Raw genomic sequence first — 12,032 nt, forward strand, 5'->3', positions numbered from 1 at the left:
CAAGTTAGGCATTGTTGTTGATTGCAAATTACACAGCTAAGGTGGGTGATTCCCATTGGAACTGGTATTGTGCAGCTGATTACAGTGGGAAACAAAGTTTTTGCTTTATTTATACCACAAGCTGAAATAAGCATATCTTATAGTACTTTTTTTCTGCTGAATTCAAATACATTTTTTAAATCTATTTCTATTTTTATACTTCCTATCAAGTATGACAGCAGCTACAATTTACAATATGTATATATTACATATTCATAAATAAGTATGTAATTACACACTGTACAAATTATGTACAAATTTACTTGTACTTGTACTAAATGTACAGGTGTATGATTGTTTGCCTATATTTGGCCTCAGGAAAATCCTTTAGTGTGCAGCAATAGTCTACCAATATAGAGAGGGTTCTCTCCCATCACAGTGGAGTGAGTGAGGATCCTTTTCGTTCTTGTTTAACTAATCTTTACGGCTGGCCCTTGTTCATCACTTGTCCTTTATTTAGTGCAGCATGTGCTCCTGTCAGTCCTGCGTTTGTTAACTATCCCTGGTCCGTCCCACGTGTGTCTCCACCCTGAGTACCACATTCCCCATAACTATAGCGCCGCCCTGCTTATTGTCATCGATCATCCCCTGTATTGGTTTATGTTTGCTTTTGTTTACGTTGTGTGTACCTTGTTCATATTCTCTTTGGTTTGTTAATATGGATCTTAAATTGGAGGGTGACCTCGATTAATCCCACAATTAAATAAAGCCTCTGCATTCTCGCATGTGTCGCCACCTCTCATTTGTGTGTCTAGTTGCCTCCAGCTTGTGAAGTTGGACATGATACTCTACTTTCATTAATACTGCTACTCCATGCTATAAACAATAAAATGTGAGTATACTGGAGCAACAACAACAAAAGACAAATTCTGACAACATATTTGGCTTCAGGGTGCAAAATAGCTATGAACAGGTGGGGTTTTTTTTTTTTTTTTGCACAAGACAAATTTTTCTTAATCAGTGTTATTAATCACTGGGATGCAATAGTATTCTCAGTCATACATTTTCAGATTTTCAGCATTTCAGCATTTCTATCCAAGATAAATTCAAAATTATTATTCATTTTTCATGTAAAAAGGTTTTAATTATTATTTGTATAGATGTGTACACAGTTCATTCTCTACATAATTCAGATTTATTGATTTTTTTCTGACTCTGTATGCAAATTTAAACTCAACAGTGGATTTGGTATGTCAGTAATCCTGTTGTCCATTGATTTTGCTGAAGAGATTTTCATAAGCAAAATAAGTGTACCAATACCTCTGAAACTAAAACAGTGTTTTATTTTACATCCACTGAAACAAACAAACAAAAAAGAAGTGTGTGTGAAGTACGAAAGTAAATTGTAATTAATAGCAACAGCAATAGCCCTGCACGTTTTGGTGTTTTCACTGTCGAGGGGCAGCCTGGCTATAGTGATGTCACTCACACTCTAGGAGTGTTTTAAAATAGGAGCAACCTCTTGGTTCTGAGTATATGTTGCTGACAAAGCAGCAAACATACTTCAGTCAATTATTTGAAAGTGTTCAAAACCTCACAAGAAAGCAACTCGCTTTTCCTCCAAAGCACAATCAGACTGTCACCATGGTTACATACCCAGCACTGGAAATTCCCATCTGTGAAGCTGTGCATGGCAAATAGTTCAAACACTGCCAAACCAGTTTTCATCGTTTGTCCTCATTCCTCTAAGCCATAAACCACCTTGTTATGCTCAACATTCAGTACTGTAATATAATAGCAAGGTGAATGATTTGATATTATAATATAATAGCATTTTGGGTAATTTGATATTGTAATATGATTTCATTCTGTTTATAATAATTCTGGAATTTTTTAGGAATTTATTTAGCGTGTTTTGGATCGTATTTGATAAAGGCATTTTATTGTGAGTATGTGCTGTAAGTATAGACAGGAAAATATTCATGGTAAATTCCATGCAATTAATTCCAAATGTCAACAGCTGCTTCTGCATTCAAAGAGTGATTATGCTTTCCAGGAAAGGTGAGTCAGAGCAGGAATTTAGGAGTAGGAAAAACCCAGATTACCTCATTATACTAACTAGATGACAATGAATACAAAGTCATAGCATTCCCTAGCCATATTTGCTAAAGTCTAAAGACATGATCTCCCTCCATGTCTGTATTTAGACAGGCTAGGGCAGTGTGATATTCCTTTGTGAAATATTTTAGCTTTATTTATCCTAGGGGAAATTGTAGTTGTATTTACAAATTTAAAATTCAAGAAAGTTTATTATAAAAAATTAAATTCAAATTAATTCAAGAAAATAAAATTCAAGAAAATACATTAAAATAACCAAGCCAGGGCTACTGTCCATCCTTACACCATGCCCTTGAAAGGGACTTTTCATTAATTTGTTCTTTAACTCCATGCTATCCTTTGTCCTGATGTACCTGTGTCTCATCTAGACTATTCTCAATATCTTTTTGGAGCCCATCTGTCTTTTCTCTTCTTTGCGTTGGACCCCATCTTTTATTCAAATGTCCATCTGCTCCCATTGGCAGACGGACCATTCTGATTGTGCGTGTGTGTGTGTGTGTGTGTGCGCGCTGACTCAAAGTCATTGTTACATTGCCATAGGTTCACTGAGGGTACTTTGAATTTTCTGAAGACATGTTTCAGTTGCTTCAGTTGCACACCATGATACAGCGTTTATGCACTCAGTGATATGGCCACATATGATTAGTGCAAGTCACAATCAAGGGTCACTTTTCATCTGCATGCTTTTGGTCAACCCTATGCCTTACTGGTTATTGCACTGGCATTGTAAACCACTGTAGAATTGTATTTATTTGATCAGCACATGTAGGTTTCTTACAGTAGCCTATAACATGTGCATCTGCAGGAGTGTAAGTGATGATTACATATTTGAAGTGTGGAATATCCAGCGTACATGTGTTAATTAGCTGTACATTTATCCAAGTTGTTGATGATTTTGACTGCTAAACAGAAACAATCACAACAATATTTTAAATTAATATTCTCTGCTTTATTTATTATGAATAACTTCTGCTCTAAATGAGAGACAAGGGGAAGAAATTAGCAGCATCTATCTACCTAGTAGGCATGGAGTAGAAACACTTACTGTCAGATAACATTTTGAACTGGAATGGCAGTGGTGGGGGTTAACGTGGGTACCACTTAGAGGGTCTTTTACCCTGTTACTCTATTCTGCTGTCCCACTAACCATTATTGAGGAGGGACACCATTCAAGCTGTACAAAAAAAATCAATGCCATCCATGAGATGCATAGCTGGCGAATCGATTCGCTGTTCTTCTCCTGAGGCTGTAACTGAGTCACTCCAGAGAGTTTAGAACCATAAACACTACTCTGGAACCTCGGTGCCCGGCATTCGATAATTAGAGAACTGGGCGTCGGAGGCATGGGCTGGTCAGTATAGTCATCAGTAACATCAGTCAGTGGCATTAATGGCTGGTTTAAACCAAGAGAGGATGGCACTGAATATGGAGCCCATGGGCATGACCCTAAATGAAGTGCGAGGCTTTAGGCTGATGCCAGCCGCTCTGCCGTTAGGTGGGGAAGAGCCGCAGGGCGAAGTTAATGATCCCAGTCCCTTCCTACTGTCCAAAACTAACATCAGGAGCAGTGTCAACCTTGGCTGTCTATCTGTGCACTCTAAGCAGGCCTAGTGTGATTATTCAGAAGCCCAGTTTCCATTATTTCTTACAGACATTCATGTGTAGAGATAAAATATATGCTAGAGCACAGTCATGCAGATATCCATTATTCAGTATTATGGTAGGCTAGTGGTGTGCTGAATATAGTAAGATTCAGAAATCACTGTATTTAGAGTCGGAAGTCATTATATGCAGATTCAAGACTCAACATATTTAGTTTCTGTTTTTTTTTTTTCCTTTTCCTTTCCCTGAAACCGCTTAAAAGGTGGAAGCACGCCGACAAAAAGGCGAGCTGAATTTACCTCAGGACATTTTTCATGTCACTTTTTAAAACTTGTTTGCACACATCCTAATGAAACAATAATGGAAAGTACCGTTGGCCATAGAGGTCGCTGTTTCTGCGGGTATATAAACAGGCAATTTTTGGTCATGAAAGGAAAAGGGGCGGTCGTTTCTACAGATTGGAAAGGGAAAGGATTGGCCATTGGTTTCATGGCATGTGTTTCCCAGCGCGTTAGAAAACATGCTTACAGCGCTCAGTCGGCACAGTGCTGCGATGAGACAGTATTGCCATAACGCGGAGCTGTTTTAAACCGGTGCGCTGCAAATGTTTCCGTTGTCTGGAGTTAATTCTAACGTCATTATCTGAAGGATTATTGCTTTATATCAATGAAGGACAGTATTTCCAATCAAAAGCTCTCTGCGATGTCTGGAATGGATGCCAATCAGAGTGTAAAGTGTAAGATTGTAGTGATTGGGGATAGTCAGTGTGGGAAAACGGCTCTGCTTCACGTCTTTGCAAAAGACTGCTTCCCGGAGGTGTGTAGTGGATGGTGACTCATTTATTTTGCACGTATGCATGTGGAAGGACTTTACTGTAAATATTTAATATTTACTAATTTAAAATGAAGTTAGATGCGCCTGCAACATCGGAATCATTGGTGTTTATTTACCACATAATATAGAATGCATTTGGGTACCCCGTAAGTAAGCGACGGAACCAAGATTTGTTGAAGTTGTCAGTCATCTAATTTGTGCTGATTTTCTGAATGTATTCTCTCTCTCTCTCTCTCTCTCTCTCTCTCTCTCTCTCTCTCTCTCTCTCTCTCGTAGAACTACGTCCCGACAGTGTTTGAGAACTACACAGCCAGTTTTGAGATCGACTCACAAAGAATTGAGCTTAGTCTATGGGATACCTCGGGTAAGATACTTCAGCCTTACATAAACAGGACAGAACATAGGGAAATTACATTGAAATTTGGTTTCAACTCCAAGAAGGTCAGTACTGCTGACATAGCTGCATTGCTCGTTCACAGAGCAAGCACATTTACAAGACTTCATGGCTTTAAGTAATTAACACAAATGCGTAGACCCACTGCGAGCGTCCGGGATGTGTTCCGAGGAAACAGCACATCACGCGTGATGAACAATAAGAACCTTGCTTGCTAGGCGTGAAATGTAAAAGCTTGGAGTCATAGGAGGTGTTGAGCAAGTCCAATCATCTGTGCTTATTTAGAGAAGGCACGCAAATGCCTCTCCTCCCAAATGCCTGCGATGCTCCGTTTGAGGCGACACTAAATCTTTGGGCAGGGAGCATCTCTCGAGCACACCTCAAAGCGTCGAGCCTCATAAATTACCAGCGTCCCTCTACGGTTGCGGTAGTTTTGGTCGGATCACATGTACAGAGACTGGACATTTTCAGCCGGTATGTAATTAGTTTGGCATTTTTGCAGTTCTGCCAGAAAAAGCGCCCGGCAGTGCTCATAAATCATAATTCTGAAACCGTTTTATGCGTTATTTTTTGCTTGCCTCTCAAATTATAAATCCGTTGGTCTGCGGTCTCAAAAACTTCACCCTTGGTTTTTGTTGTAGTTGTAATGCCTATAGCTTACGTAATTGGCTAGAAACAGCCTTGGAGTTCAATGCCTGGAAATTATTAGCGGGCCTCTATTAGTGGACTGACTCCAGCAGCTGACATGCCAGTTTGGGTGGAGGACGGTGTTGACGAGTGGATGCTGCCTGTGTTTGACCTCCTTGCCCGTCCCGGCTGACTTCAGTAGAGCTGGCCTGGGGGTGCGAGACTTGGCTAAATGAGCAGCAGCTAGCCCGTAGAGGACGCACACACTCACATAGCCTGTCAGTCTCAAACATTAGGAATCTGAAATGTGTAGTGCTTCAGGACAAACTTGCCTTGGAGCACATTGTCATTTTCTTTCAGGCAGATGACCTCCAGGATCGGACTGAGTGCTGGTATTACAGTATTAGGGCATAACAGGAAAAAAATACTATTAGAGAACTTTCCAAATGGTGGTTGAGAGGCCTTCAAGCTGCAGTAAACATTAAAGCTTCAGTTCCTATTCTACTGTAGCAGGAACTTGTGTTCACCTTGTTCCTTTGGACTGCATCTTTTGAGTGCCTTATGCACGCCACCTCTGTTAGCGGGCTGACTCCACCAGCTGTCTGCTGACCTGCCAGTCTGGGGTGAAGGAGAAGGTAGAGCAGCAGACACTGCCTGTGGTTGAGTCCTGCCTCCTCCCAGGTGATTTCAGCCATGCCATTGGCTTGCTTCAGAGTGTGCAGATATGTTGCCAAGTTCTAAAAGAGAAAGTTATCTTCATGACTAATGCTTAATAAGCCTTTGTCAGAAGAAAGATGCTAACTGGGAATTAGGATCAAGCACACTCTGCCAATCTGAAAGTAGGTTGGCACAAAGGGCAGCTCCTGCCTAAATTTAGCATGGTTCGCATCCCTTGACATTTGTAGTGTGCTTTGAGTGCTCTCTTAAGGGATCTCCTTTTAAAATGACACCTTAACCCACTTTGTTGAGAACTCTGTGTTGCCTCCCAGCCTGAGCAGATTTCAGTGAGAAATGCTGGAACATGACACCATGTCAGGGGTCAAGGGTCAGGGAAGTGCAGATTCCTATGGGAGAGGTCTCCAGAGGTGCCTGCATCTCCTCAATCATGTCAAGTCATGAACGTAGCCTTTCAATACTGTAAATAAACATCTGATTATTTATTTTTTGAGAAATATGTTTTGTTTGTGGTTTTTTTTTCTTTATTTTTCCTCCGCCTCTAGCTTTATTTGCTGGGGACAGATAAAGTGATTGTAGTAAACTGAGATTACACTGGAAACCCTTCACAGGCAGGCTGGCATGACACATTTATTTATACTGTCCTGAAGCTAGTGCTAAATATTTAGAGTGTGCCTGCAAGTCACATAAACACCTTACATGCAGTTCTTAGTTTTCTATAGAAAAAAGTTTTTTGAGCGAGAACAGATCTTATCTTGAACTAACTGTGGATGGTTTACTATTTTAAACCAGTTTGGCTCAGGTTGTGTGCGGATCAAATGGGAGGCTTGAAGTATCTTCAACCTCCTTCACCTTCCTCCTATAAACTCAGGAAACGCAAGCTGTTGTAGGGTAGCAAGGATTGAGGACTCATTAGGCCAAAATGGGGGGTGAATATTTACAATGAATGATTTTTTTTTTTTTTGAGCTATAAATGACCTACTCTAAGTAAGTAGCTCCAAGTAAGCAGCCTTCTATTACTTAAAACTTCAATTTCATGCATCTGTTTTTAGCACTTCAACCCAAAAATTAAATAAATGTAGTTCTGTAATTGGTCAGACTTATCATGTTGGGTCCACTGAATTACATTCTGAATGTAGGTTTTGCAAATAAAAACCTACTGGTCAAACAAACTAGAAAAATATCTTGACTCTGATTCTTTCATCAAGGAATTAGTTACAGAACAAAAAAGGGGAGGGACAGGGTTTATATATATATATATATATATATATATATATATATATATATAACACATCCAGTGTTGAGTTTTATAGACCGTGTACATCTTCCTGACAAATGATTAAGCATCTAGAGTGTTTGTGTAATGTGTGAGGCTAAGAGGAAACCACTGTCTTTTTAGTATTTGGAGTTTACATAGGAAACCCCCAGTGGCCATTCTGTATTGGGTGGGCGGCTGGATGGGGCATGTCTGGGAGAAATTCCTTAGATTCCTGGCATTGGTAGGGCATTCCAGACCCTGAGATTTCAGATGTTAGTTAAACAGCCTCATGCCACTCTTAACTTTGACACAAAAAACGCCAAAAAGCAAAATACAGCTGTTTCAAACTGTACCACTGGAACATTTGTTGATGGTTTCATGCTATTGAACTGTTGTTATTTTGTGTATTGGTGGTCTAAATTTTTGAGGCTTGAGTCTACAGCTTTTATCTATTTTTGACCTTTTTTTCTATTGACAAAAAGTGAAGTTTCCTACAGGGGTTACTTTCCTCATGTAAAGAACTTGATGTGGAGTAGGCTCTACTGATATAAAAGATGTTAATTTTGTGTTTTGAAGTCATTATAAAAAGTTTCATGCTCAACCCAATGATTCCTGAATAGGTATTTTTGTGACTTGGACTGCTACAAAATATGCGAGTTTGGCTATATCCTAACAGCTATGTGGCAACCCTGTAAACCCCAGTAACGTCAAACCGTTTACCACAAACCAAGGACCATCTGGTGTGCATCAGCTTCACTGAGTATAGCTGTGCTTTCTCACATCATGTGATCTTTACCAACCTACATTTCTTACAAATAAGACTTGCGCCTCTGTGACAATTCTACGTATGTCCTTGTTTGACCTGTGAGAATCATTTTGAAAAGTCAGAGGCACAATATCTATATAATCAAATATATAATATCTAAATATATAATATAATCAAAATATATATGATTATACGTGATTATTTTATGGGTTTCTTGCTGGACAGTTTTCAGACAGATTAGGTGCACAGAAGGAGTCTAACCTTGTCAATGAAGTGTACTTGCAAATGAATGTCTGCCAAGCACAGCTAATGGGTATTTGTGAAGTACCATAATATATATACTTACAGTTGAATAGGACTGACCCAATAAGGCATGAGCCTACATAATTGCATTGATTTAGCATTGATTCACTTGTGTTTTTAACTTTGGTTTATACAGGGTCCCCGTATTATGACAATGTGCGTCCCCTCTCCTATCCTGATTCAGATGCTGTCCTCATCTGTTTTGACATCAGCCGACCAGAGACCCTTGACAGTGTGATAAAGAAGGTTTGTACCAAAAACATCTTGATTTCAGTTTTTGTCAATTTTTGACATTTTTCTTCATTCTTCCAAAGCTAGTAAAGGAATTAAATGTAAAAGTTGTGTTCCGTCAATCTAATCTGGGGATTGTGTTTTGATGTTAATGTGTCAAGTGGCTTGTGGATAAGTGTGTAGACTTCAGAGGATCAGGACACATAGGTCATGCGACGTGGATAGGGGGTGGGTGTGAGGTTGTCGCTCCCTGAAATGGAAAGGCAGGACCTGTGGTGATGTGTTTACGTTCACTTTGAGACACATAGAGCTTTTGTGTTTTCAAGCACCCTGTGACTTGTGATGTCACAGAGACTGAACCCGGTACAAGATGTTGAGGTCATCATTCAGCAGAGAGGAGACTCAGAAACCTGTTCCTCTGGCCCTATCCTGACTGTCTCAAACAGGCCTCTAAATGCATGGTGGGGGCCTTGGTCAAAGACCTGAAAGGGGTAGAGTTAATGTATGTAGTCCAGTGGTCCATATTAGAGGCATAACTGCTGTGTGACATCTGACCTCTGCTATGTGACAAACATTCTGCATGCGTGCTGCTTTTGTAATGATGCTCTCCTGCCAAATTCAAAATTGAGTTTCTATCTTTATCTATTGAAAACAATGTCAGTGCAGTGTATTTCTTGACCTGTCAATTAAGTTCACATACATTTGAAATGAGTGCATGCATTTACTGAAACATTAATTTATTTTAACATGTTTTTTATCCAGTGGAAAGGAGAGATCCAAGAATTTTGCCCCAATACCAAGATGTTGTTAGTCGGATGTAAATCAGATTTGCGCACAGACCTCACTACACTGGTCGAACTCTCAAATCACAGGCAGACTCCGGTATCATATGATCAGGTGAGTGGCTCCAACCCACCACCATTTTGGCAAAATTCACAGATGAAAAATTATAAGACCTGTTTTAAGTGTGTGAAATGGATACAGAACTATTAGACTCTCCTGTTATTGCTTAGGGATCAAACATGGCCAAGCAGATCTCTGCGCCCTACATCGAGTGCTCTGCCCTGCAGTCAGAGAACAGCGTGAGGGACATTTTCCACGTGGCCACGCTGGCCTGCGTCAGCAAGAACAACAAGAACATAAAACACCACAAGTCATCTAGAGCCACCAAGAGGACGTCCCACATGGCCAGCAAACCCTACCTGGAATCTGTAGCATCGGACATGCGTAAAGACAAGGCCAAGAGCTGCACTGTCATGTAAGGAGCCCGGAAAGTGCATTGTTTGCGTTAGCTCTGGAGGTGAGGAACCCTTCAGATAAAGCAGTGAGGAATACAGGAATACTTAATTAAGCTACCTAAGACCACGCCCACAAAAGAGAAGCATGAGCTGCTGGAGAGACAGAGGTGCTCTCGCTAACTCAGCAGAACTCCAGTGCTTGGAATCCCAAATTTCTGATTTAAAAAAACCTACCTGAAGTCTGTATTGCTAAATGGAGAGAATAGCATGCTGACTCTGGCCAGTCTTCTTAGCCCATGGAAATACGTTATTTGAATTACAGGTCACAGACCTTCCAAGGAAAAGAATATATTCTTTTTTCGTACTCAGAAATGTGAAAATGTGGGAGGAAAGGCTACTGAGGAATTCTCTCACAGAAGGCAACACACTGAAGGCACTTAATAGAGAAATGATGTAACAAACACTGTGGCTCAGCCTGCCTTTTTTGTTTTGTTTTGTTTTTGGGGGGGGGGTGCTTTTTGTTTTTATTTTGATTGTTTTGGGTTTTTGTGGGTTTTTTTGCACTTCATATTGTTATTGCCTTGATAAATTGTAAAAATGGGAATAGTGTGTGTGTGTGCATAGGGTTGGAAATATCTGTGAACCTCAAAACATGAGTGCTTCTTATGTTTCTCCTCTTTCACAAAGCCAAAGAAAAGTCAAGGTCAACCTTTGGTGTTCTAGTCCCAGGGGCTTCATATCTGAACTGTTACATCTATGTGCAGTGCGAAGTGTTTGATATATTGTTGGTAGTAGGTCTGGCTTGGCTTGAGGACATATCTAAGGATGTGGGCTCGTGGATCCAGATATTAGTACTTTTTCAAAGCCTCAACTCCAGTGCCTCTGTGTTGGTGTGCCCAAGCTAATCATTGCCTGGGGGTTTACTATTGCTGGACGCTCTACAGGCAGAGTTCTTAATACCTCTTCGTAATTCATTAGCATTTGGAACGGCAAGAGAATCAGCTCAGCTATGCAATATGCTGACTCTAACCTATAAAGCAATTGGAAAATGGTTAGCTTGGAGTAATTTATATTTTCTGTGGCATGATGGCTCAGAGGACCTCCCATACCACTCTACTTTATTGTGTCAAGGGGATATTCAAATGCATCCTTACTCTGTGGATCTTAAAGGAGGAAGGAAAATTCATGCATATTCAAACATTAGTCACTACCAGATCAAGCAGTAATGTAAATCAAAAATGCTTGTGGATTTGTTTGCATCAGTCACTAGTTCAGCTAGTACGTAGTATGACCTAACCTTCATAATTTCCTTTTTTAGAATTTTTATTTATGAGGTGACATTTCTAATGAAACCGGGTTTCTCTGTTAAACAGTTGTCAGATTTGTGCCTCTGAATTATTATTATTTTTAAACCAGTTTGCCAGTGTGCACCTGATTTAAAATGTCAAGTGTTAGGTGTAGAGCGTCACCCTGTTTTGAATGTTGGAATTCATTTTTATGTCTGTATTATGGATGTTTCTGCAATATTTATTGGAGTTACATATATATTTTCTTTCTTTGAAAATAAAATGCAGTATACCGTATGAATGTCTTGGTGGTTTGTGTTTTAGATTCTATCATACACTCTCCCTCACATATTATGAAGAGGGGAAAAAAAGCATGTTTGATATAAGCTAATTGTGCTTGTAAAAACATGGTAATATGACATTCATGCAGACATTTAATATTCATTTATGTATCAAACCTGGACATTGTACGGTCCAACCTGGACATTGTACGGCCCGGGGGCCACATCCGGCCCTCTAACTATCTCTGACCGTCCCGCATGAGATCATTGGAATATTTAAAGTCAAAAGTAAATGTGTAACTACGACACCTATTACACTGTGATAGGTGCACGAAATCAAGGACTTTGACGCAATACAACTACACTGCTTTTATTTTGAAGGCAACTGTTTTGTTTTTGTTTTTTTTTAATTTGCGTCTTATGCACCTTCAACTCAAACG

At 39.9% G+C, this 12,032-nt stretch overlaps 1 protein-coding gene across 1 annotated transcript; it reads left to right on the forward strand.

Moving 5' to 3' along the window:
* Positions 1 to 4,223: 4,223 nt before the first annotated feature.
* On the forward strand, positions 4,224 to 11,608 carry LOC113577410 (rho-related GTP-binding protein RhoE-like). The gene is made up of 5 exons (XM_027010041.2): positions 4,224 to 4,515; positions 4,810 to 4,897; positions 8,693 to 8,802; positions 9,550 to 9,684; positions 9,801 to 11,608. The coding sequence occupies exons 1-5, from the start codon at positions 4,366 to 4,368 to the stop codon at positions 10,047 to 10,049; spliced, it is 732 nt and encodes a 243-aa protein (XP_026865842.2). The 5' UTR covers positions 4,224 to 4,365; the 3' UTR covers positions 10,050 to 11,608.
* The last annotated feature ends 424 nt before the right edge of the window (positions 11,609 to 12,032 follow it).

Source organism: Electrophorus electricus, chromosome 25 (genome assembly GCF_013358815.1).
Source record: "Electrophorus electricus isolate fEleEle1 chromosome 25, fEleEle1.pri, whole genome shotgun sequence".
Lineage (NCBI taxonomy): Eukaryota > Metazoa > Chordata > Actinopteri > Gymnotiformes > Gymnotidae > Electrophorus > Electrophorus electricus.

Excerpts from the sequence above, each read along its gene's own strand:
- LOC113577410 (XM_027010041.2), top strand. The coding sequence starts at position 4,366 with ATGAAGGACAGTATTTCCAATCAAAAGCTCTCTGCGATGTCTGGAATG. Across the intron at positions 4,898-8,692 it reads TAGTCTATGGGATACCTCGG|GGTCCCCGTATTATGACAAT; the intron begins GTAAGATACTTC and ends TGGTTTATACAG. Across the intron at positions 8,803-9,549 it reads TTGACAGTGTGATAAAGAAG|TGGAAAGGAGAGATCCAAGA; the intron begins GTTTGTACCAAA and ends TTTTTTATCCAG.